The 27,502-nt window shown below is 42.0% G+C and overlaps 1 protein-coding gene across 2 annotated transcripts in view; it reads left to right on the forward strand.

The window, feature by feature from the left end:
• The window catches only part of LOC147706549 (alpha-2-macroglobulin-like), a 163,197-nt gene that overhangs the window by 122,557 nt on the left and 13,138 nt on the right, over positions 1-27,502 (forward strand). For both annotated transcript variants that reach the window (XM_086933016.1, XM_086933014.1), the window contains 12 exons: positions 3,936-4,062; positions 5,307-5,425; positions 5,622-5,673; positions 6,573-6,659; positions 7,748-7,924; positions 8,207-8,288; positions 8,694-8,850; positions 18,036-18,110; positions 19,263-19,425; positions 20,726-20,955; positions 24,864-25,079; positions 25,990-26,114. In XM_086933016.1, the coding sequence (XP_086789142.1) occupies positions 3,936-4,062; positions 5,307-5,425; positions 5,622-5,673; positions 6,573-6,659; positions 7,748-7,924; positions 8,207-8,288; positions 8,694-8,850; positions 18,036-18,110; positions 19,263-19,425; positions 20,726-20,955; positions 24,864-25,079; positions 25,990-26,114 (1,610 nt within the window). The remainder of the gene's footprint in view (positions 1-3,935; positions 4,063-5,306; positions 5,426-5,621; positions 5,674-6,572; positions 6,660-7,747; positions 7,925-8,206; positions 8,289-8,693; positions 8,851-18,035; positions 18,111-19,262; positions 19,426-20,725; positions 20,956-24,863; positions 25,080-25,989; positions 26,115-27,502) is intronic.

The following is a 27,502-nucleotide window of genomic DNA, read 5'->3' on the forward strand; positions in this document are numbered from 1 at the left end:
ATGATTTTTTGTCCGAATTTCCCATGCTGTTTAAAGAGGAGTTGGGAAGTTTGAAAGGGTGTAAACACGGTATAAAGTTTAGAAAAGGAGCAGTACCAACAGTGGCTAAGGTAAGGAGGGTTCCAGTTGCCTTAAAAGATAATGTTGAACAAGGGTTAGAGAAATTAATCAGTTAGAAGATAATAACACCTGTGGAAGCTTCCGAGTGGTTGGTTCCAATTGTCGTAGCTATGAAATGCAATGGAGACATTATACTGTGTGTGAACCAAAGGGATCTTACCAGGGAAGTATTAGTTGATAAATGTCCCTTCCCAATGAAGGTGAAATAATCTTGTCTTTGGCAGGAGCAAAATTCTTCACAACACTTGATCTCATGTAGGTATACCATCAGGTGCAGTTGTTTGAGAGTTAACCAGAGCGGATGGCTTTTATACCACACATGGGTGCTTCCAAGTTCAAAAGGATGCATTTTGGACTTATATCGTCAGCCTCTGTTTTTCAAGGGGTTATGACATCTGTACCTGAAGTGGTGAAAGGCATCAAATGTTATCAGGATGACTTATTGATACTTAGCAGTACTCTACGTGAGCATAACTCAAGTGTAAAGATGGTGTTAAAAAATTGATGTAAGCAGGATTAACACTAAAGAAAGAAAAGTGCAAATGTGCGGTGCCAGAGGTTAATTATTTGGGGCATTTTATCTCAGAAAGAGGTGTTGCACCAAAAAAAGAGTTAGTAGACGCCATTTGAAAATTATCCATACCATGTACAAAAGAGAAGGTAGTTTCATTTCTTGGAATGGTGGAATATTATGTAAAGTTTATAGAGAATTTAGCAGACAAATCTAATAGCATGAGACTATTGGAAAGAAAAAGAAGTTATAAAGGTCCAGAGTGTAAACCTGAATTTGAGATATAAAAAGGGAGTTACAAAATGCTTGCAGTTTGCAAGCATTCATTACCTGTGATGGAACTATTATAGTCACTGATGCTACCTCCAAAGGTTTGGGGGTGATATTAAAACAAAAAAAGGATGGTGAATAGCAACACATTGCTTGTGCTTCTAGGAGCTTATGAGTGGATGAGTTGATTTATTCTGTAGTGGAGAGAGGCATTGGCAATTTACTGGACATTGAATACATTTATAATTTCATTTGAGGAACTAGTATTAATACATGTTCTCATCACAAACCTTTGAAAGAGATTTTTTTTAAAAGGACCGGATTTTATTTCCTCTACAATCAGAAGATGTGTTGTTGCATTACAGGTTTTAATTTTGTGGTAGAACATGTACCTGCAGTTACAAATCTGTTCGCGGATTCTTTATCTAGACTAGGATCAGGTTAAACAGAAAATGAGCTAGTTGAAGAACTGCAGGAAGAAAGTATAGATGTGTTTGCAGTTACACTAGGAATTCTAACAGAAATGGAGTGGAAAGAAGAAACATTGAAGGATGGTGAATTGATGGATATCAGATACAGTCTGGGCAAGTTCATTTGAAAACCTTGCCTGAGCCATGGAGCGTCAAATATATATTAAGCTTACAGTTGATAGTGGTGTGTTGTTAAGAGGGACAAAATAAATTTACCCTACTAAGTTGAGAAGTATGTTCATAGATGAGGCACATCAGGGTCACATGGGATACAAAGGGGAGATTTAGAGCACATTTCTGGTGGCCAGGATGGATTTAGATATTAAATGAATGGTCAGAGAAGGAACAGTGATAACATTTTGACACCACGTTCAATACCGGTAGTTTGCCGTAAACTGCTAGATAGTCTTTGGCAAGATGTTGCCATTGATATTGTTGAACTGTTGAGAAGAGAACAATATACACCATACTTGGTGACTATGATGTATTTATACTCCAGATGGCTAGAGACTATGGGCAGTATAGTCAAATTTATGCGGGAGATATTTAAATGAGAGACCTTTCCTAAATCTCTGTTTGCTGAGATTGGTCTTCAATTCTGTTCTGAACAAATGAAGGGCAATCTAGAGTCATGTGGGATAGAGCACAAGACGTGTTCTATTTATCATCCTGAAACAAATGGAGAAGTGGAAAGGTTCAACAGGGTCATAAAAGTGAACATTCAGTTATCCAAAGTGATTTTTTTTGGGCTGGAAGGTTGAGTTGCAAAAATGCATAATGGCACGCTGCATGACACCCCTCTCTAGTACTTGAAAAACCATTTGAGGTGTTTAAGGGAAGGTCAACTAACACATAGGTATGTCCAGGTTGGATAGATTGAGATAAAGATGTCAAGTACAATGGCTTTGGAGTGTGCAGAGATTGTGAGATGCAGGTGAGGCAAAAGAATAAACATCATTTTGATGAAAGGAAAAGGGTAAAGCACAGACGGTGAGCCCCAGTGGGTTATATGTCTTGGTCAAAATGTATAAATCCCATTCAAGAGATAACATGTTTTAAGAATGCCATCAAAGTTAAAGATGGAAGGATATGTACTTAACGCTGTGTAGTTGTTTTGAAATTAAGCTCGGATAAATAGGAACATTCATTAGAGCGTGACAGGTGAGTACATAGTGAAAAGGTTGGGCTTGATCTTAATGAGAATCAGATGAGTGAGTGCATAAGAAGTAAATGCAAAAGAAAAGTATATTGTACATATAAAAAGGCCTTGCATATCTAGGTAATTAGAAAGGTTCTATGGTTGATTAGACTGGTATTCTGTGAAAGTCAACAATGTAATGCATTGTTGTTTTATGTTAAGAGGTAACGTGTTGAAGGGAGGAGAAGTGTGCTATCTAGCTGCAGATGCTTTTGTACTTGCTTGCTATGTGATGCCATATAGAACATGAAATGAATATGTCACATAAAACATGGAATGCAAGTTAAGTGAGAGTTGGTCAGTTGCCACTAGTACTTGATGGATGAGGTGCTCTTATAAAGTATCACTTCCCTTAACCCAGAATTCATGTATGGCGATACTTGTTTACATGTTAAGCATTGCATTGCACAACAACATTTATATAGTGCCTGTTACTCCATGTGGGGTGCTGAAGCACTTGTCTACATGGGTAGCATGCTACACTCTGTAAGCTGGGTGTTTAGAACTGTGCTGTCTTTGTTATGATACTGTGAGCGAAGTGTTTCAATGTCATGCGTGAAGTCCTCTGAGGTGCAGTTATCATGTCATGAGATACATCGCTTAGCAGGGTGATGGAAGAAGAAGTATGAGAGACAGGCGTGCAGTTTGTTGTTCAGTAAACGGGCCACTTTCAGCAGCTCTGTAGGTCCCTTTGTCAAATTTATTACATTCATAATTCACTTATCTGGATACTACACTGAGCTATTCTTTTTAGAGTGTATCGTTCTGAGCGGCCTAGTTTAAATGGAGAAATGGTGGAGAAATCTGCTGTGATAGACTTTGCTAATATCATCCCATATCTGATTCTCTTTGTGAGATGTCAAGAAGTGGTCCTAGGGTGCAGCTTATTCGGCCCTGCTGTGGTGGACTAAATTAAAGTCTTCTATTAGCCAAATGCATGTGGCCTATCTCTTCAGTTATTCCATGCCTGTTCAAATGCTAATGGGCGGTTTATAGTGTGGACTGATACAGTCCTGAGTGGTGGATATGGCCGTTATCAGCTTTGCCTTGTCTGAGTGTAAGAGTGTGAAGCAGTAAACAAATTACACAGCCTGTATGAACTACAATTGTCTGACTGCTGAATGCTGAAAAATCAATTTTAGTCTGGGTTATAAATTGTATGGGATTGTAATCCCATTTGTACACTGATGAGAAATGTAGCACTGTACACCCATTAGCATGCTGCCGAGGAATTCAGGGTTAACGGGTTTTATTGTTTTGCTTCTCAAATTATTTAATTCTGGGGTCGGGGATTAATTTGAGGGTTCTGAGGTGTGCTCTCTTTAATCGGGAGACCGTCATGTCTGCGTTGTCTTTTTCTTGACAGGTTAGCATCCACCTGGATAAATCAGAAGACTATCATGCAGAAGCTACTGCAAACGAGGAGGAGGGATACTGCATTCCTGCCAACGAGAGGGTCACTGTCTCCTGGGGTGTAACCCTAAGAGCCCTTGGTAAGGACTATTTCAAATACGATCTGTGATCGGGCGCTCATAGCATCGCTAATCCTCCCCGGTGTGGCTTGCCTTTTGTCAGAGAAGTTCTGACACTAAAAAAACAATCCTACTAGAAAAGCGATGCTTGAATCTTTTCTCTGCATTGAACCTACTACCTTCTGTTAGGGGAGCTCTAGATGGTGATAGTAAAGATCCCAATTAGAGTAGATAGGAACATGGATCTTCATTCTACTGCAATAATGTTGCACTGCATCTGCTGAGTGGTGGTTCCCAAGGGTCTTATGTATCAAAGGACAGGTCACCCGTAGGGAGTGCAAATGTTGTATCTTTTGCAATGTGACTCTTTTACTAATCAGTCAAGTCACCAAATGAATATTCCTTCTGCCATCCAAATATTAGTGAGGCAAGTTGGGTATTGCCTCCCTCAACGAATGGCTTCAAAAGCCGATCTAGAGGCCTGTGAGGGATAGCGGACCTCAGCCTCCTGCGGTTCCATTCCCAGAATGTCAGCATTTTTTGTTAAAAGCAGCTGGTGCCCAATAAAGGCACATGTGTTACTTTAAAAAAAGTTGGCATGCTGGGAAAACATCATGGGAGCTCAATCATCCAGTTTGCAAATTGATAGATGATATCTCTTGATGCGTCTATGTCCAGAGCTGTGGTCATAAACTTGTTATGTTTCATGGCAATTCAGATGTGGGAGCAGGGTGCTTCTTTCATGCTTCTTAATTTTTACAGTTTGGAAAGGGTTGTGAAGACAAACCCCCTTTTGCAAGTTGGAATCACTTTCCAAAAGGGCTTTTTATATTGTAACAATGTATTTTGCAGTCGCACACCCTGATGCTTTGTGAATTGAAGGCTTCTCCAATGCCATAGATCTTTGTTCTTTAGACCCAACAATCTCACAAAAAGAGGGATGCTCATACTGTCTTCCCGTTCAGACCTGTGCTGCATCTCATAAGTAGAATCTTTTAATGTAAATAAATCTTCATGTAGTGGAAGGGGACATTTCTGCATGAACAGAGATGTTCACCTCTCCTCTATGGCCAAGAAAGATCATGATGGAGAGGATGCCACAAAGATAACAAACTCCTAATTAAATTATCTAAACACCATCAAGCCATGTGTCCTCCTAAATGAAACAACTCAAACCTTGGCTTGGCTTTAGAGGAAGACATTAGATTTTCGGTTCCTTCTCTTTGTCGCAATGATTTGCCTTTTTCTGCTGCTGTCTATTTCAGGAGAGGTGAATTTCACAGTTAGCGCTGAGACACTGAAGGGAGAAGGTCTGTGCGGGAACCTAATTATTGCCCACGATGTGCAGAGGAAGGATACAGTCATCAAATCGCTTCTCGTGGAGGTAATGTAGGGGTTGTGTGTACTCTTGACACTTATTTCAGTGGCAATTATCCCTTATCTGGCATAAAATGCTTGTTGAGAGACCTCCCAGATATAAACTAACATTTCCTCCTGCTACCCTGCCAATGTTTCTGAATGTTCCATTTCTGCCTTGTGCAAATCTCACTGTATACCCTGTGTGTTATTTTGTTTTGCAGCCTGAAGGGATAGAGAAGGAGGAGACTGTCAATGCTCTGATCTGTGCAAAAGGTGGGTCAATCACATCTGATGGGTATTACCCTTTTTTAAATTAGCCTTCACACACAAAAGACAACACTTTAAGGTTAGAGCTCTGCAAATTAATTTAGTCTTGACCTGTGGTACACCAGGTATTCCAGTACTGAGACCCACACAAAGCTCAAGTTATGTACATCCATTCTAAGCAGCACAATCCTCTGTAATGACAAATTTATGATGTTGCTTTTTATCTCTGGCCCGTGGCAACTATACTATGCCAACACTGCTTGCTGCACACAGCTCTTTCAATGGACCTTAATCATGTTTTCTACTACCCTCTGACTTGCCTATCCTGAAGCCTACATCCAGCTCTTTCAAAGCATCTCAACCCATTTTTAAGCTCCCTTTGAAATTTCGGTATTACAAACCCCATGAAACTCTTTTAATGCACCTTGTTTCTGACTTCCATTACTCTCTGGCATTCTAGTAATAGTGTTGAAATACAATCCTTTCAATTTACCCTAAATCTGATATGCATCTTGCTTATCTATTCCACTACTAGGCCCCAAACAGCCCTACAAAGTGCCCAATCTCTAAACCTTATCCCTGATGCGTCCATCCCCTCCTTGTTGGCCACCACCTCAAAATACAATAGTAGAAAACAGTGTTTTATGCAGTAAACAATGTCTACATTTATTCACACACATATTAGTCTATAGTCCAATGATTTGAATTGCTGCAAAATACTAATGTGTCATATTTACAGAGTTTAGACTTTCTGTTATTTTAAGCTTTGTATCAGGTCCTCACCAAGAAAGCAGTAAATGTGGATTTGCAAATCAGGGTGAGCTCAGCTGCCCTCTCCAACCTTTGGAGCACCAGATCTGAAAACACTTCCTATGTCTCAGGCCATGTCTTATGTTATCTTTTAGCTGACAGCCCTGTTTCCGAAAAGATTCACCTCAAGGTTCCCGAGAACATGGTGGAAGGATCCTCACGGGCTTATTACTCCGTTGTTGGTAAGTGATCGTTAAGACCCAAAAACCCTTCCTGTCCCTGTCGTAGAATCTGAAGGCATCTACATTGACCCATCAGTTCCATCAACCCTGCATCCTCTGTGTTACGCTTTCTTCCTGCTTTGACTATACACATGTCTTAAGGCTCTCAATTGGTGAATGGCTTCTGATTGAGCTACAGGTCTTCTCCATCCTGTCAATATTATTTTAAATCTCAGTCAAATATTGTTTGTAGCAGAGCCAAAGTTTATCCCTGCTGGACAAAATGTAATCTCAAGTGTAAAAATTATAGAAATTTAACAGAGAAAAGTATTTAAAATTAACATTGTCCTAATTAGGGAAGGCCATCTTTCAAAGTTGCTGTCCAAAACCTCAGAAAGAAAGCCATGAATATATATTCAGTGTCTTGTGACTGAGCTAAGCCACCTCAATCATGTTTATAAAAGAGCAGGCTATGAGTGGGCAACTTGGGGAATCTTAGGAACCACAGTTCCAGGGTCTGTCGTGCCAGGCCTGTCGCCATTGTAAAACTCTGCACCATGTGAGCCTGTGGAGAGCAACGTTGGGGTATTAGATAGGGCAGGGTCATGGAAAGTTTTGGAAGTTTGAGTCTGCCAAAAGAGCTGTGGATGAGCCTTTGAGAGAGGGAGCCATAATGAGCAGAGGGTGTTTTTCAGACTGACAGAGCTTGACCTGTCACTCTGCCCTCCAAAAACACACACGTTCCGACACAGCCTACTATGTCCTGGAGATTTTGAGAAACCTGTAATGCCGTACAACCATGCTGAGCCTCTCCACGCCTGTATTGGAACCCGACTGTTTTCATCCTGTCCTATCAGCTCTTGACAGGGTGATCATGTAAAGAGGGTTGATATTGTGTGACAAACAGTATGAGTTGTCTCGTTTGGTGATGCTCTTCTGCCATCTCTCAAGCACAACACATTGTGATGGACGATAATGCAAACGTGTTCAGAAAAGATTGTGAGTGGTGTAAGAGGGAAAGTCAATAGGAACATTGATGGGGCAGTGTAATGTAGTGCTAGACTGTAAAAGATGATTTATCAGACCTCCAAACCTTCTCCGTCTTGCAGGAGACCTCATGGGAACCGTCATCCAGAACTTGCACAAGCTCCTGCAGATGCCCTGTGGCTGCGGCGAGCAGAACATAGCCCTCTTAACCCCCAACATCTATGTCCTGGATTATTTGAACAAAACCGGGCAACTGACCGATGAAATAAAATCCAAGGCGATTGAGTACATGATAAGCGGTGAGTGATGGAATTATCCATCTAGTCGGTTAATATTTGAACTGAAAGATTGTGCATTTGTGCTCACATCAAAGAGGTCACCAAGCAAACAGGTGCCATTAGCCCTAGCGTAGCACCTTCTTCAGTGTTCATGGGGCTAGACTATAGTCTGATTTTGACAGAGGGAGGATGTCCTTTGATCTGTCTTTGTATTGTACACGGTGTGGACAATATGTAACTCAGCTGCTCACACAGCTGCTAGTAACTAACTTTGTTATATGCTGATTATCTTCCTTCCCCTAGGTTATCAAAAGCAGCTGCGGTTCAAGCACTCGGATGGCAGCTACAGCGCCTTTGGCCCTCCTGGGCATGGAGGAAACACCTGGTGAGTACTTAGACGTGGTTAGCAACCCAGGTACCTTCTCCTGTATGACTGGCAGACTTCCCATCACAGATCTACCCAGAAAGATCCACACTGGAGAACTCCCTCTCCCTATACTGGCAAACCTTAGAAAGTTAATCCTTTATCACTCAATGTGATCCTGTAGATCTTTGTTCTGGCTCTGAACACCTTCCTCTCCTGTAGAGGCCAAAGCAGTACTGCACACACGCCTATTGAAGTCTCGCCATTGGACACCATAGTCGGTGTCACTGATAAGTAATTGCCTAATAACCCAGATGTGGAGTTTGCTTTTTCCCTGTTGAGCTCCTCGGAGTGCCTTTGAAGAGTTTCACTCAGAAGATTGATGCTTCATCAGAAAAGTGTTCTGTCTTTGTTTCTCTCCTTCAGGCTGACGGCCTTTGTGCTCAAGTCCTTTGCTCAGGCCAGGAATCACATTTTCATAGAAGAGAACCAACTATCCAAACCCCTGCACTGGCTCGCATCCCATCAGAAGGCTAACGGCTGCTTCCAGAGTGTGGGGACGCTCTTCAACAACGCCTTGAAGGTGACTGGTTACCCATCTTGCTCTAGTGTGGGGTGAAACAGGTCTTTGTGTAGGAGAGTGTGTAAGGGTATGGGCCATAGGTCTGCTCAAAATGGAGCAATCAAGATTTGAGCGAGTAAGGTTTGGAAGACTTGAATCTCCTGAGCAGCCTTGTAAATCCTAGAAGATCAATATCCGACTCCCACAATCCTAAGGAAATTATGAACTGGCACATTCTGTAAGTTCTTCACTGCTTTTCAGAGCATTGGTGGACTGGGACATTTTCCTATTACAAGCCCTTTCGACTTGACAGTTCTGAAAAGACTTGGGCCCACTGTGTGCCCTGCCCTGGGTTGCATCGATGGGTACCCATAACCGGGTCAATTACAGTAAAACTACAGTGTCTCAACACAGGCGCTAAGGATGACAGATTGCGCCAGTACTGAGGAGAGCACATTAGTAAAAGACAGATCTGTAGTTTCAAAGTTCTGCCTTTCACTTGACATGAACCCACATTACTTTAAAAAGGAGGCAAAGTGTCCAAGGCAGTCCAAAAGCCTGTTGCGCCAATGGGGCACTATCTATGATAGGGCACCTGGTGTAATTCTACGCAATTAGCAAACTCAGACTTCTGTGAAATTTGTTTTAAAAAACAACTCACAGAGAAACTTAAATGAACATTTATTTACATACACACCTGCCAGTGGCCTCTTTCTACGGTGCTTGATGTCTTCCTTGGTGTTGGATGCTATGAAGCCTTGGCAAAGGTTGTGGAAGTCCTTCAATATAGTTAAATCCCAGGATTTGCCTGACTATTCTCTGGTTTGGACAGGCATTCTGAACTTTACTCAAAATTGATTGGTAATGTACTCCTTGTTCACAACTGAGGGTAATAACTTTTTTAAATTTAATTGTGTGCATTAGGGTATCACCTTCTGATCCTAGGTGTAGACACAATTAATAAGTTGCGCCCCCACATGGGAGAAGCATCCGGTTTATGCACTGCTTTGGTCCCTGATTTGGAAAGTGCTCCAATTGGTCAAAAGTTCCTTCAAAAAATGAAAATGTACTCAAAATTGATTGGTAATGCACCCCTTGTTCCTAGCTGACTGTAATTACCAATTGTTTTATTTAATTGTGTGCATTGGTTATCGCCTTCTGATCCTAGGCATAGATATACAGGCACATGCATCAAAAGAAAAACCGGTCGCAAACAGGCAGATTCTCAGAATCTGCCCCTTTGCGATTGGTAATTTTGCATTTGGTATGCATCATCCCAAATGCAAAAATCACCATTTAAGTAATCTCTAAATTGCGATTACTTAAATTGCGACTGCATTTAAGGAATCACAAATTGAGATTCCTTAAACGCAATGCATTAAATAAAAAAAAATTGCTATTTCGCTAAATGGGGGGAGCAAATTACCATCAATTTGTACTTGATGGCATTTAGCAAAACCTTTGAAAAATGCACTTTAGTGCATTTTTCAAAGTTCCATTTTACACACACACATGCCCTTGGGGCATGTGTGTGTGCAAGATGTACTCATATGCAGATTTCAAGGGTGCAACAGGGTGTCCTTTTGACACCCTTGCACCCTTGATATTGCATGCGCAATTTGCGAGTACCTATTGGGTACTCGCAAATTGCGAATGCAATTAAAACATTAGACTCAAATCAAAAAATTGCCCAATCCTCAAACTGGTCTGCTTGCAAAATGACCCCCAAGCCAAGCACATACAACCAATGAAAACAGGCCCTCTAAGTGTGTCCCACCTGCAACACATCTCTGAACCACCTATGTTTTCATTGTATTTAATAATGAACTTGCTGGAGTCTGTTCTTATTTATCTTATGCAACTTTCAACCATTGACAAAGCCTATAGTCCTGGCTGGTTGTAGGTTTAATGTCACTTGTATTATATATCTGGAGGCAATGACAGAAGAAGCACAATACCAGTGGGGCAGCACCCGATGCTAAGTACAGCTTTTTAGCGGAACAATTTTAAGGGATGTATGACGTTACAACGCATACTTTTACAACGCCTACCTTTACAACGCGGTTTTTACCACGCATACCACTACAACGCATAATGCTTTTAGGCGCTGGATAGTGAATAGTTTAATTTACTATTCCAACTCCAGTCCCCGTGGATAGTAGGGAAGGTTATTGGATAGTAAATTAATCTATTCCCTATCCTAGAGCGCCCCCCAGAGCAATGCATTGTAATAGTTTGCGTGGTAAAAGTTGCGTTGTAATGGTAGGTCGTTGTAAAAGTTTCGTTGTAACGGTTGTATACCATTTTAAGCCACGCTCATAACTACATCCGCTGCCTCTGCGAGAGACCCCCAGTTTTTTCATACTTAAAGCCCTGCACACACAGAAGTGTGTGTGTGTTTCTTTTGTATATGGAGGGAGGCATGGTAGAAACAAAAGGAAAGGCCGCACATGGTTTGAGGTGGGTAGGGTTTGCTAGTCTTTTGGACATTACACTGCTTTGTTTAGCAAATGCTTCCTTGCGAGGAAAAACAGAGCAAACTGGTTCTGGGAGTAAGACCTTAGAAAAGAAGAGGTTCATAAAATGCTAAATGTTCCACTGATTGGTTTTCCTGCAATAATCCAAAACTTTGAAAAATAAAAATAAATGATCGGTATTATGGGCTCCAGTTGAAAATGTGTTTCGCCTGAATCAATAAAAAAATCCTTAACATATCAGTATGCTTGAATAATTTTTAGATAAATACATTTTATATGATAAAACGTTTTTGTTTACCATGGTTTGGGGGTTTGGTTTCTGTCTCTTTGGATATCTGCTGCACACATTCAGTCAATGTGTTTTGCTTCATAGCAGAAGAATTTGGGAACGTTCACCTTTAAGGTCTGCAGAGCAGCTGAGTGTAGACAGGTAAAGGTTGTAAACATAGAGAGGTCATTGGTAGACAGGGCTAACAGTTGACCCTGAAGTGGTGATCTACAATTCAGGTTCACTTCTTTTGCTGGGTACACATGGCTCCCGCCTCGAGATCAACCAATTGAATTGGCTTTTAGGTGGTGGTGCTGGCCACATTTCCTAAAATGTGTGCAGTATTGTAAATGTTCAACTTTGGTTTATGCACATCTGCATAGCGTGCTAGTCTGAAGGAGAAGTGAACATTTTGTCAGAATGGCTCTCGTATGCAACTTTGCTGCGATGGCATCGGGCAGAACAAGCAACACTTTTCATCACACAGCGTGAGCAGCACTGTGCATCCTGCAGCATCCTGCAGCATCCTGCAGTACAAATAGCACAGCCACTCCCATAACGTTGCCAATCACAGAGTACAAACAACTCTGAGCACCCTAACAACAAACTGCACTGTGTATCACACTCATTACTAACGTTGTGTATCAAAGAGCACACACACAACACGGTCCATCACACATCACTCGCAGCACTATTCAGCAGATACCACAGCTACCAATTCATGTCTCAACACAAACAGTAGACATTTTATTGTACTTTTGTATCATATAATTAAAAAAACACTGTTCACTATAGACCACACATCACACTGAGCATCACACAATAAAAGCAAACTGGTCACACTACAGAGTCATCCCTATATATAAAACAACACCAATATCACAGTGCATCACAATGCACAAACCTCAGTGTGCATAACAAAGCACTGACTGTGTCATCCTGTGGCAGGCACCTTGGGGTGCCTGCCACAGGAAGCAGGGATAAACTGCACCTCTACACTTAACAATGCGAGCATGTATTCCGTTCAGAATGCATGCTTCCATTGTTAAGTATAGGATTGCGACCAAACAGGGTTCGTCGTATCCTACTTGCAGACCTGGAACTGACGACTATAGGTTGCTCGGTTCCAGTTCATGTCGGATGGACTCTGGTCCGTCCAATATCGGATTCGGCCCCCTAAGAATAGGCAATTACTCAGTAGGCGACAATGCACTCTTTAACCGCTGCATCCAATTATCAGAAACAACATTACAGAAGCCTTTGGGTTTTTACATTGCACCCCAAAAATTATTAACTTAGAGGATCCGAAATACAACATCTAATAAGTGCCCCATGTATTACTCCACCAACAGAAGGGACTTTCTGTGCAAGGTTACAGGAACCAGATCAGTATGGATATGGTGAGCTGTGCTATCTGCTCCTTCAATAAAAACTCCATAGTTGCTATGCTTGGGATCTGAAGAATCCGGGAATGGATTAGAGTTCTGGATAACAAATACTGCACATGAAGACCTTTCTCAGCACTGAAAGCTGGATACAACCCCACTGGCTTGAAGAGCAAGACACAGGAGGCTTTTTCTTGGACTCTACTTTGTAATGGTTCCAGATCCGCTTGTCACCGGGAGATCTGTTTGGGTTTGGAACAACCTTGATCCTCAATTATCTAGTAAATACTGATAACAAGGCACAAATTCCAGATCTACTTATGTAAATGGGGATTATGGGTCCAATTTACTTTTTCTCATGCAGCATTCTCTGCCAGCGAAGGAGTAAATTACTTCATCGCCGCGACAGAGATGCCACCGGCCTAATTTAGAAATGACCTCCAAAATGGCAGTCATTGCTAAAGCATTGTCAGGGACGCCCGTCACAGCGATCCTGAAGTGGGATTTTCTTTTTTTTTAAATAAAAAAGATAATTCCCACTCTCCATGGGAGTCCTCTCCCATGGTGAAAGGGACATTTTTTGTTTTTTACTGTTGGTTACTGACAGGGTTTGCCTGACAGTAGAACAAACTGCTATATGTCTGCCCATTCTAATTGGGCAGACGGGCAAATAGCCATTTCTCCAATGGCCCTTACTCCGTCTGATTGTCAGAGAAGATTGGCCTCGGCAGTGAAAGAGTAGTCCGTCCATATTTAAATCTGGCCCTAAGTTGTAAGTATGTTGTTTAACATACAAACAATGTTTCTACTTGATTTTCATTGTCAACATTGATATCTAGGTTATTTCTTGCATTCCACCCAAAAAAAACCTTAAGACAAGTGCATATGTATTACATAGAAAGAGGGGACAGGAAGGGCAATATACTCAAATAATTCGGACTTCTCTGTGAAATTCTTATGACCTAGTTGAGACATCCAGAAGTACACTGCCAACATGCAAAGAAGTGTTACCTTGACAAATTTGGGGTGATTTTCACCCAGTGACCTTTAAAATCAGAAGAACTTTTTCTACCGCCTGGCAACAAGAAATCCGTATTTTTTCTAGCAGGGCAGTTTTTGTGTCTCCTAATCCTGAAAGCAAATCCAGCTTTTTTTTAAAGGTTTTATAGAGTGCGAACAAGATCTTTTGCGGATATCAGAGCGCTTTACAGTGATCAAAGCTGATTATACATAATGAATAGCATGACACATTAAACATGCAGTAATATGAGGGAAAGAACAAGCATGGGATATAAATATGAATACACAGGAAAAGTCGTAAGGTAGAGAAGCATGGGATAACAGGACAAAAAACACAAAAAAGTCGTCGAAGAACATAACAGGAGCGTCTCGATTGAATAAAGTCCTGGGCAGGGTAATGTAGTCAAGTAAATTTGTGCCATGAGAATCGCTTTTACTTTCTTTTTGAAAGAGACGGTAGATGAATTCAGTCTGGTTTCTGGGGGAAGAGTATTCCAAATCCTAGGCGCCACCCCGGAGAAGGTTCATTTATATGTTTTCTTTTTATTGAGTCTTTGAGGTTTCAGAAGTAGGTTGTCTGCACCTCTAGAGGACCTTGAGCCACCAGATATTGTCAATTTCTGTGCGAGGTAGATAGGTGCCTTGTGGTGTAAGGCCTTATGTGTCATGCAAGCTATTTTTACATGAATTCTTGCTTCAAGCGGGAGCCAGTTCAGCGATTTTAAATCAGGGGAGATGTGGGAACTTCTTTTCGAGCCAGTGATGAGTCTTGCTGTAGAGTTTAATGAGGCTCTAAGGGGAGCTGTAATCGCTTTTGGAAGTGAGTGACTTCCAAGGTATATCATTGGTAAGGACGTAAGCGCTGGAGAGATGACAGAGCAAAGAGTGAGTGAATAGGCATAGAGACAAAAGAATAAAGAATATATCATTTGCAAATAAGTTATGCAAATTCATAATATCTTACTAACTGATATTACAAGGTTCATAAAATTTGAAAAGCTACCCTCTGGCCATGAGAATAAGCTAGGTCCCTCAAGAAGATTTAACCCCTTCACTGCGGCGGCTATTCCGCCGCAGTGCTAAGGGGGGAGGGCGGCCGAGCGGCGGGCGCATGCTGGTGATGGAACCGCTCCGTCACCAGCGTCGGTTGTGCTGTGCTCATGACGTAGCGGTTCCGTCACGGCCCCGCCCGCTCAATAGAACGCGCCGCTCAGGCGCGAAATCAGAGCCGCGCAGGCACGGCAGCCGGGCCATGATGGAACCGCTCCGTCATCAGCACAGCGCAACCGCGGCTGATGACGGAGCAGTTCCATCATCAGCAGGGGAGTGGTTAAGGAGCAAAGTTAAAGAGTCAGGATCAGCAGAACAGTAGCCAGCCCATAGAATATAGGAAACTGTGTCACAGCTCTCTCCTCTCGCAAAGTAGGAAACGCGCTCACACTTCCTCCCCATTTGTACAGTTAATAATACCCCAAATTCACTACAAGTCCAACCCCTATTCTATCCACCCCTCATAGAGAAAGCATTTTATTGGCTAAAACAAGGGGTGTCTGAATCTCACCACTCTTGACATGTCTTCAGTTTCAACAGTTCATTGTTATGAAGTATATACGTCATTCAGCCTTCAGTAGTAGAACTTCCTTATCTATCTTCCGCGACTTGTACATATTCCTCATTCAGGAAAAAGTATGGCTGCCATGCTCAGCCATTACACTCAAGCGGAAGCGGACCAGGGGAATAGTAATCAAAGGTGGCATAAATCAAATGAGCATCTCCAGGTGTGAGTAGCAATAAGGTAGTTTGGTGATGACGTAATGCAATTGGGAGATTTGCTAAGTCTCAGCAGAAGTTGAGATTCCTTGGTCTAGGTAAACATTTGGATGCTGAAATAACAAACCAGTGAAACCAGAGGTCTCAGATAAATGTTTAAAATGGTATGCAGATAAGCCCAATCCTTGGGGTATTCCACATAAAGTGCTACAGAAACCTCATGAGATCTGCCAAAAGGAGTGATACGAACCAGCTAAGAATGGTATCCTGGATACCAACAGCAAGACATTGGCTGAGAAGGAGCTGGTGGTCCATGATATCAAACGCCATGGACAGATCCAACAGTATCATTGCATTATGACCACTGTTGTCAGCATCTATGTGTAAATCCTCCACTGCTTCCAGCAAAGCTAATTCCATGCATCGATTAGGCATTTTCTCATGTCAGTGAAAAACATGTTCAGACCACCATCTCACGAAGATGCTAAGTTAAATAAGGAAAGCTAAATTGGAAACTACATATAATCCCTGTAACAATACTATGTTTTAAACGTTATCAGGCATTCTTGTTCGGCATACTGATATTTCAAACGTGCTTCCACAGTCTCCTCTTAAGTGGAAGGAAAAGATGAAACAGGCACCCCTGGAATTCTACAGCATCTACTGCTGAACCAACTGAGTTACATCAGAGTGTAAAGTGAACAGATTGTCTGTTAGCTGCATGTCCAGGCTGGGTCTTCTCTGCTGTCCTGGAATGTATACAGACGTTTTACTTCTGGAGTAATATATGCATTCAACGACTTTGACACTTACTTCACTAAAGTCTTTTCACTGAAACCTATGGAAAGCAAAATGATATTTCATGATAAACCATCACTAAACAACTTTAGAAACAATTATTGGCTCTATTAGTGCACCCAAAGTATGTCGAAGGCATTGGTGCATGCTTGTGTTGGCATATTAAAATCTGAATTATTGGTTCCTTTAATGCGTATTTTATATGCGTTATTAGTGTATATGGTGTCTTCTAGCAGGCAAAACTCCTGACTAAAAGATTTAAAAAAGATAACTCCAGTGAAAATAAAACAGATTACTGCATAACACGAGACATGGAAGATATCAAGAATCTTGGGCTAGATGTACAAATATAGAAATAGGGATTGCCTATTTGCAGTTTTTTACGAATCGCAATTCGGAAATCTCCATTATTAATGTGTGAAACTTACACGAGTTGTATTAGCAATTCTTAGTGGGTCGCAAATGGACGTACCTCATGAACGTCAATGAGGTAGATCGCAATTTGTGACCCACTACAATTTGTTGTCATCACAGTGATGGTGGCCTGCTGGGGTCAGTAGACAACTATGTCTGTGCTTGCTCTTAAATAAATGCAAAGGGTAGGGGTCTCTTGATTACATTTCGGTTGCAAAACATTTGTACATACTATTCTAATTGGTATTTGGAAGGGACGCCTTCAACATGCCCCCTCTAAAATCCTAATCACAAAATTCATATTACGATTCCAGAAACAAGTTACAGACGCGCAATTTGGACTTTGTACATCCTAAAAAGCATTTTTCAGTCACAAACTGCCAGATTTGCAGAATCTGGCCTTTTGCACTTACAAAAATGCTTTGAACATTCTTGTCCCTTATGTGGTATCATAGTTTTGAGATGTATAATAGTACCTCCTGCATCAGAATGAAAGTACTCCATATGTGGTGGAATACTAAACTGCCAAAAGAATGAAGTGAGAGAAATATACTCCAATGGGATCAGCCACATCACTTTATGTAAAGATTTTGTAACATTAGATCTGCAGACAGCTATGCTGTATGACCAGACCTAAAGGGAATTTGATTTGGTGACTTGATATTTTTGCCTAGTTTTTGTATTCGTAAAAAAAGAAACATGGATAAAAAAAACAAAAAAGGTCAGAAACAAAGCCAAATGTTTCTGATGGCTACCTTTCAATGCTAAAATATTTTAGATAAAAAAATATGTGTAATTGTTTTTAAACAAAAACAATTTAAATAGCAATTTGGAAGTTCACCCCTTATCCAATTCTGCAATTCATGAATAAACAATATTTTCCCCTAGTGGTCTGAATGAGTAGGATGCTTTCCCAATTTCCATTGTAATCCATTGGCAATTTGTTACTGTTTTGTCAAATGTTTCTGTTGGTCTGTCTGCATTTCTGATTGGATTCAGAATGCCGGAAATGATTAAACTGAGTATTGCTGCCTGTTGTTAGCTTAATCTTACTTTACATTCTCTTACACACAGGGTGGTGTGAATGATGAAACCACGCTTTCAGCCTACGTCACTATCGCCCTGCTGGAGTATCCGCTCCCTTCATCAGTATGTACAGACCTTGTTTGAATAACATTATTCACTTTTATGTTTTGGGAACATCCACTTTACAAGATGATAAAAATATTAAATTATATATGCAAAATGTAAAGATGCATTTCTTCAATTGTTGCTGGGTTACATACGAGAGATTACATTGAGACCTTTAAGCATACTAGTATTGTTGAGGTCTTCAGGGCTCATGCAAGACTGATAGATTTGGGTTGATTGTTAAAATAATAATAACAACACTGGTGTGTCTCCAGGGTCCATTCTAATATCTGAGAACGTCTTAGAGATTAACTGCTCTCCTATGGAGCTAAAAGAAAACATTAAATAGAGACATTTTGTTCAGACATTGTGGAAAGAATTCCCTCTGATTTCCAGAAATAGTATAGTGCTCTGTGGTATTGGAGTGGACAGTGAGCCTCTGATCTCCATGTTAAAGAATGTCTCCTGGTTCACTTCTAACCCCTCCCATGCTGATGATGAGCTCAGCTCGTCATCAGCCATGGTGCTCGTGTGCTGATGATGAGCTGAGCTCGTCATGGCCCTTAGAACGCTCGCAAGCTGGGATAATTCCCCTGCTGTGCTGAGCGTTCTGAGGAAACGGTGTGGCCATGACGAGCTGAGCTCGTCATGAGCACAGGAGCACTGTGGCTCATGACGAGCTGAGCTCGTCATGAGCACTGGAGCACTGTGGCTCATGACGAGCTGAGCTCGTCATGAGCACAGGAGCACTGTGGCTCATAACGAGCTGAGTTCGTCATGAGCACTAGGGCGCTGTGTGCGCCCCCCGCCCCCCAGCACAGCAGGAAAATTACCCCAGCAGCCAAGGGGCTAAAGCCTCTTTTTCTTTGAACTGTGTGGATGGCCCTCGTCACATCTGTTGCTTCCTATATGAGTGAGCCTGCGAGCATCATCCCAAGATGTCTCCAAGAGAAGACTGTCCAAAGCCCTTTGAAGAACATCAACTTGCAGTGCTTCTCCTTTTCTTACTCCACCTCTGTCCTAGCAACCTTGGAACATCTGCACCTTCCCTTTGCTAATGTCCCTTACTTTGATTGTATTATGACCGTGGTATTTTGAAGCAAAGTCCATGCATTTAAACCCTGTGGCTGTGTCTACACCTGATGCTTGCATTTCAATACCTCTCTGCAGCACCCCGTTGTCCGCAACGCCTTGTTCTGCCTCGAAACAACCTACAAGGAATCAAAGGATGTCTACACCAAGTCACTCATGGCGTACGCTTTTGGCCTGGCTGGCAAGGACGACAAACGCAGAGAGCTGCTGGAGTCCCTGGATAAGGAAGCAATTGTGGAGGGTAAGGGGATAGTGAGTCTTTAAGAATATTATCCTCGCGTAAACTAAATCTAACCCATTCCCAACTCCTATATTTTGTGTTTTTTGGCTTGCTTCTTTCATGGTTCACACCTCCTTTCCATTTATCCTTTTATTGGTACTACTGTAACCTACTAACTTTGTTCTGATGTGGTTGGTTATCACATTGCAGCCACAAAGTCAACTTTTCTGCTAAAATGGGAATTGAACGATTTGTGTTAACTCCTTCCACAAATTCCATGCAAAAAGCAGTGGGATATGTGTCCTGAAAATATCCAAGCCTGCTGAAAAACACATGCAGAAACCCGGTTAGTAATACCAAGTTATGCATGTTTTTCCCCTTTTCATATAATTCTGCAGGGGGATAACCCAATTACCCAGCAACGCTGTGCAAAGCTATGACCAATACCCTTGACTTGGTAATAGCACCTGGAATCAAACACCAGCTCATAATAGTTACTTAAATAACTTCCAAAACTCTTGTTTCTTTGTTGTGGTTCTTGCTCTGTTTCATGGCTTTATTGCCATGTCTCCTCTGACTCCAGGCTCTCTTGCAATCTCCTGTCAGGGTGTTCTCACTATTGATTTTTACCTTTTACTCTATGTTTTTGTTTTCCTTATAAGCAGGAGTTACCTCTGATTCTTCTTCTCGTATCTTTGTCTTTCTCCCTCTTTTGCTTGTATTCCCATTCTTTCTAAATGCTCTGTGGACTGCATCAATTTCTCTATTTTGCCACCTTCGTATTTCTTGGTCACTTCTTTCTGTTCCTGCTTCTTTGTGTTGACTAACCTATTTCATTTGTGAAGTTGCTCATTCACACACTTCTCTTTCCCATTTTGTTGCTATCCTCTGTGTATGCATGTTTAATGTTGGAAACTGAGTTTGAATGGAAGTGAATTAAACAAATCTACCTATTCATGAACAGCTGACACATACTGTTAATGTACAAAATGTAGGCACATTTTAGATATGACTGAAGAAAGCACATTTAATTTCTCATTATTTGTGGGCTTCTATCTGTGTCTGGTGGAATCCCCCTTTGGTTTATAAAGGGGAAGTCCAGACTTATTCACCTTTAATGATTGGACACTGATTGGGGTTCCCTTCAAAGCATGTACAACTACGTAGCCACTTCATGCTTGTAGTCTTTCAATGAAATAGCTCAGAGACCACATGTGTACGCCTATATATCATGCTGTAGATCTCACCCTTCTCCCCTCTGAAGGCATCTCAGCAGTGTAAGGACACCTTCTGATTACCATCTCTCTTTTAACTTCTTAAGATGGATCTGTCCACTGGCACCGCACTCAAGAGACCAAAGAAGAGGAGCCGTTTCCCTATTTTCGCTTCCGTCCACGGGCGCCTTCTGCTGAGGTTGAGATGACATCCTATGTGCTGTTGGCTCGCCTTGTCAAGCATCCCATTCCTCAGGAGGATCTCACTAAGTCCGCAAAGATTGTGCAGTGGATCACGAAGCAGCAGAACCCAACTGGTGGTTTCACCTCAACACAGGTAGGGTGCACATGAGTGTGTACGTGTGGGATTGTGTGTTTTGCTATGTGCGTAGGTGTGATTGGGTGTGTGTCCATGTGTGCAAACATGGTGCATGTGAGTGTGTATCGAGTAGCTTGGCTTATAAGGATTTGCACTACCTTTCACTTTGGAGAGAGTAAACTTCCTGACTTTCAACACTAATGAATGGGATACCCCATAAGATTATCTTCTTTTTCACAGGAACTGCTCTCTTGCCTCTGCGACCAGTATTTGTTCTGCTCCCTTCGTAGCTTTGTAGTTTTTTTATCATTAGAGCAGCTTCTTGTTCCTTGCAAGGTAAAGTATGTTGTAATTTTCTGAGTAAAGAACGTGAACAGAGCCACACCAATCTCATCTCCACTGTCTGGATTTAACCATTCAAAATCCATAGGGGGTGTGGTCTTGTCCATGGCTCCTTACATAATGCTTTGCTGAGACCAGGGAGGAAGAGGTGTAGGTAGTATTTAAATTAAACTGAAAGCATTGCTGGATCTCACAGGGACCACTAAGGGCTATCACTAAGATGGGAAAATACAATTTGAAAGACATGATACTGCAATCCTGGATATTTGGATATTTGGATAGGTATTTCTAGAGCGCAGACGTTCGCTCCGGAGGGAGCATCTTTAAATCCTGAGATTTAAAGCTTGATATCCGGGTTCCCGACGTTCTGCATTGCGCTCTTTATTATGGTTTGAGTGTGCCTTGCTGTATGATCCTGTAATTCCATTTAAGATCTATGGGTGTAAATACTGCAGAGGTAAGTCCTGACGGATAGTGACATTTGGGACCACAAATGATACTCATGAAAACATCATCCAAAGAGCAGATATATGTGTTTGACTCCTGCTTTCATATGTTATAAGATATCGGAAATTGGGCAAATAATAAACACAGTCTGCTTGGGTTATAGAATAGAAGAGAATCCATGATAAAGCCCTGATAGTTACCACTGAAGCACTAGGCATGTATGCAGAGACATTTGTGTTCAGTGGAAGCAATACCAAACAACATTAAAGTCCATTCACAACATATATAAATTATCAAACCTATATAGAAAAATAAAGACAATTTTAATAAGAAAAAAGTTATCAAAACAATCAAAGTCATATATGGGAAGATATGTATTTTTACATGTTTTAGGTAAAACTACCAAACTCAAGGCGTAAAGTAAAAAACACAGTTCAGAGTTACTGGGATCGAGGAGCAATTTTAAACTGATTTGGATGGAGCAGAGATCAAGTAAACCAAGCAGGTTGCCCTGGTCAAAGATTGTACCTCGGGTCTTAAAAAGATTTTGGGGTTTTCAAAGTTCGCCAGGTCAATAAAGAAAGCTGAAGTTGGCGAGGGTCCCTTAAAGGCAGAAACTTTGGTAACAGCCTTCTGCTGAAGCCTTCAGTTTGGCTCCAAAAGCTCCAAGCTGGGCAAAGAAGGATTTTGAAGCCATCAAGGCAACTTTGTCGCTGAATAAAATTTTCCATCTTGCTGAAGTCATTGGTTTTTACCTTTACATTTAAGCATTTTTCTGGCTCTTCAATGAATCCAATAGGGTAAAATTGCAAGTTGCAAGTTGAAGCTGACCACATCGCCACAAGCCAAAATTCCTTCACTGCAAGATTCCACTGAAGTATTCACCTTCAGAATAAAAAGTGATAATCAGGACAAACCTGGAAATCATGCATGCCAGGGTGTTCCATCCCAGGGCAACTTATCTCAATTCTCTGAAGTAGAAAAAATGTTCCAGATTCTTCTTACTGCTGGAACATATTCTCCCAGTAACTCCTACAGCCCCCGGGCCATCAGAGTAGGCTTCTAAGTGCAGGCCTCGCACAAGGTAGTTCCCTCAGTTTCCAGATTACTGTGATCAATTGTTCCTGCTGGGAATCAGGGACTAGGTCTGCCTTTTGAGTCCCTGTAGTAGCAATGGGAGGCTGACCGCTTACTCCTTGGAAAGTGGTTCCAGTCCTTGTGTGCCAGTAGGAATCAGGAATCTTTGCTGGCTATTTCTTTCCATAGTTAATCTGTATTCTTTCATTCACATATTTTTTCCAGTGCCAGGAATGCTTGGGCAGATGGTAGTGAGGTGCCAGTCTTATCCTGTGCGTTATTTAGTGATTGGAGAATTAACTACAGCCAATCCTAATGACTTTCTTGTAAAACTACAGCTTCCTTTTTCAGCACTTCCCAAAATTCCTTATCCTAGATATTCTGTGCCCTCTTCTGGCAGAAGAAGCTTTGTCCATTCTTCTTGACACACCCGCATAGAGATGAGGTTTCCTCTCTCCTGTCAATATTGGATCTGGTTTTGCCTCCTGCCAAGCGGAAAGTCTGGAACGTTTCTAACCTTCAGTGGTTTCATTTCTTCACATCCCCATTTGGTGTCTCCATTTCAAAAGCGAGAACTCTAAAAGCTACAATTTGTGATGCCAGTTTTTCTTTCCCCCTCCCAGATGCCCAGCCCATGCCAAGAGGTCCATGTTTACACCACTCCAGCCTTCCTGCTGCCAGAGTATAATGTGGGTGGTATCAATACTCCATGCAGGCCACATATGGCATTTACCCTCCACACCACTGGTGCATTGCTACAATATCTACCATGGTCTACCTTGTAAGTCAAATAAACCATTAATGTTGAACCAGTGCACAGTACATCTCAGAGAGGGTAAGCACAGGCACTGTGACACTATCTGACATTGTCATAGAGCACAGAGTCTTAAACCATCAAAACTAACCAGAAAAAAGTGGGGAGGACAAAGCAAAATGGATGTCCTATCTTGCCGTATCCATCTGTGCAGTTGAACCATCGTTTGGAAATCTTCTTGGCTATTACCATAGGTTATAAATGCTGCTTATTCCTTTATGCAAGAGACACCCCAGAAGCTAGAGCACTCCCAACATAAGGTACAATCCCTTATCACTGGAATGGATAGAAGTGAATCAGAGTAGCTCCCTGTCACCATGGAGGTGAACGTTCTGCCCCTGGGTGGAACACGAACAGCATTCGCCTTTTCCCTATCTGGAACAGTAATGTATTGGCCTTTTTATTGAGGCCGGAATTCATTTCACATTAGTTAAGAATCTATCTCGAAACTCAAAATGGATTAGACCTGGTACTTGTAACTATCCATTGCCTGTAAGGAGGCTGTTCCGTACCTACTGTACTCGTACTGCTCTTGTGTACCCACGGATTTCTGTGATCTACGCATCAGTATAAATATATAAACATTAACCGTCTACAGCCCGCTGTGCTACTAAATATTGGGTGCTCCTAGAAACCCAAATACATGTTGTGAAACCCAAAGTCTATTGCTGCAAATGGCAGTTTGGTAACTCTGTCAAGTTTGTTGTTAGGAGGGTATCTCTACGTGGATAGAGTAGAGAGTATCTCTATGTGGATTTCCTCCTTTATTCATCCTTTCCATAGATTCTCTTTCCTCTCCAATCTTCTTTTCCATTTCCCCTGAAATCTACACTGGTCAGACCTTATTGTTCTCTCTCCTTCCTGGTCGAATGACCAATGTATGCTTAGATATTTGACCAATAGATTCTCTCTTCTCTCTCCTGTCATAGTGCGTCCATCGCTGTTCTTCAAAATTTCTTTCCACCATCTCTTTGCAGTACCAGCAGTAATGATGGTCCACATTATCCTTAAATATAACGGTTGCATGTGAATTCTACTGTTGAAATGTGTGTCTGTGATCCTAATAAGAGACGCACAGATCTTAACCATTGTTGCTATGGAGCATGTGTTGTTGTACCTCTCAAGTGAGTAGTGCTCTGACTTTACTACGGACTCCCAATCCTGCATAGCCTTCTCTTCTTTGGGATGTACCATTACATTTTTTTATTCATCACTGCTTTCTTACTGCACACTCTGTTCACTTCAGGACACTGTAGTGGCCCTCCATGCGCTCGCGACTTATGGCGCTGCCACCTACGTGAAGAATGGAGACAGTTCAGTGACAGTGAGCTGTGAAGGCAAAGTCGAGAGCCAGTTCCACGTAGATGATGGTAACCGGCTCCTGCTCCAGCGTGCCAAGTTTCCGCATGTGCCCGGAGACTATAATGTGGAGGTGAAGGGAACTGGCTGCGTCTACACACAGGTGAGTCACTGCCCATGTGCACAATGGGAAGAGAGCAAAACCAAACATGGGCACTCTGGGTAAAAGTCCTGGAACAACAAGGCTCATTGCTACAATCTTGACACTTTGATAGGGTTGGTTTTAATGCATACATTAGTTCTTACCATCAACACCACCTACACAGTGTTAGACAAGTAGCCATTCTGTGAAAAACAATTCTGTGTCCAATGCTCTCAACTATTGTCAAAAAGATGGAGTGGGTGTCACCAAAACCAACTGATTTGCTTCTAGCAGTGTCTATTCATGTCCTCTTTGAGGTGCATGTCTGAGAGCTGTTGCCTGAAGCGATAGAGGGATTTAATGAGTCGCACATCGGGAAGAGGCAAGGAAGAAGAAAGATGTTTGGGGAGACCGGCATGAGGATAGAGACGGGTGATGGGGTGTTTGTAGAGATGCTGATAGCATAAGGAAGAGGCAACCAGAGTTGAAGTGAAAAAGAGTGGGAGAAAGAAGGATAATTTGGAAGTATGAGGATATAAGTGTTGTGCGTGGATAGATATTTAAAAGGTTCAGTAATAGGAGAAGCTAGAAGAAGAATATTGGTGCAGACTAGCAAGGACAGTGAATCCACTCTTTATATTTTGCTCTTTTAATATATGAAGCTGGCCTGTTTAATAAGTTTGCACTTGTTAAGTTATGCTTTACCGTGGCATTCCAGTCCCCTCAGAAACAGGGAATGATTTAGTGAAAGAAGGGACAAGAGACAATATTTTAGTTCTCAATGAGTTAGGCAGTCAGAAATAGGCACATGCCCAGATGACAGATTCCAGAGACAGGAAAAGCTCACCAAAGGAAGGACTTGCATAAAGCTGCTGCTGATAGGACACAAAGTAGACAAACAAACATAGCACCTTTCCGTAATTTCTTGCAGTCCACCCTCCGTTACAATGTTCCACGTCCAACAGGAGATGCTCCATTTGATCTGCATGTCTGGACTGTACCCGATATCTGTAACCAGAAGTCTGAGAAGAGCTTTGAAGTCCATGTGAATGTCAGGTATGTTTGGGTTACAATTTTTTCATGAATAAGAACATTCTTAGCATTATCCTTGTTCCGAAGGATAGCAATGCTATCTCAAGGTCAGGGGTAGTTTCCTCAGGCTTGTCTCAGTTTCTTAACAAAACACAGTGCGCTGTTGTGCAACAGGATTTGAGTCAACTTTGCAGATTGACTACCTGACAGGTGGTACATGTACATGTACATGTACATGTACATGTATTTATATAGCGCAAATCGCCCACATCGCAGGCACATCGCAGGCATCTATGCGCTTGCTACTAGGTCCAGGTTACAGTTTGGGGATTTGACTGTTGGTATTAAGTCCTCTTTGCAGCTTTTGAATACCTTACTGGTGGAACTGAGTCTGCTCTGCAGACCTGATAGACAGTATTAAGTCAACTTAGCAATATGAGAAGGTAACAAGTGGGAATTTTGCAATTTAAAGGCCTAAAAGATGGTGATGAGTTCACTGTGCAGTTTGAGTACCTGATAGATGTTATTCAGGCACTTTGATGCTTAAGGACCTTTTAGGTGGTATTTGGCCTACTTTGCAGCCTGTGGATCTTTCAGGTGGCATTGAAAGAACTTTGTAGCCTGTGGCCCTAATGGTGGTATTGAGTACACATTGCAGCCTATGACCTTGTCAGGTGGTATTGAGTACACTTTGCAGCCTGTGGACTTGTCAGGTGGTATCGAGTACACTCTGCAGCCTATGGACTTGTCAGGTGGTATTGAGTACACTTTGCAGCCTGTGGACTTGTCAGGTGGTATCGAGTACACTCTGCAGCCTATGGACTTGTCAGGTGGTATTGAGTACACTTTTCAGCCTGTGGACTTGTCAGGTGGTATCGAGTACACTCTGCAGCCTATGGACTTGTCAGGTGGTATTGAGTACACTTTGCAGCCTGTGGACTTGTCAGGTGGTATTGAGTACACTCTGCAGACTATGGACGTATGAGGTGGTATTGAGTGTTCTTTGAAGCCTGGGACCTTTCAGGTGGTATTGAGTACACTCTGCAGCCTATGGACTTGTCAGGTGGTATTGAGTACACTTTGCAGCCTGTGGACTTGTCAGGTGGTATTAAGTGCTCTTTGCATCCTTGGACCTTTCAGGTGGTATTGAGTACACTCTGCAGCCTGGGACCTTTCAGGTGGTATTGAGTACACTCTGCAGCCTATGGACTTGTCAGGTGGTATTGAGTACACTTTTCAGCCTGTGGACTTGTCAGGTGGTATTGAGTACACTCTGCAGACTATCGACGTATGAGGTGGTATTGAGTGTTCTTTGAAGCCTGGGACCTTTCAGGTGGTAATGAGTACACTCTGCAGCCTGGGACCTTTCAAGTGGTATTGAGTACACTCTGCAGCCTATGGACTTGTCAGGT

This window comes from Lissotriton vulgaris, chromosome 7, assembly GCF_964263255.1.
Source record: "Lissotriton vulgaris chromosome 7, aLisVul1.2, whole genome shotgun sequence".
Lineage (NCBI taxonomy): Eukaryota > Metazoa > Chordata > Amphibia > Caudata > Salamandridae > Lissotriton > Lissotriton vulgaris.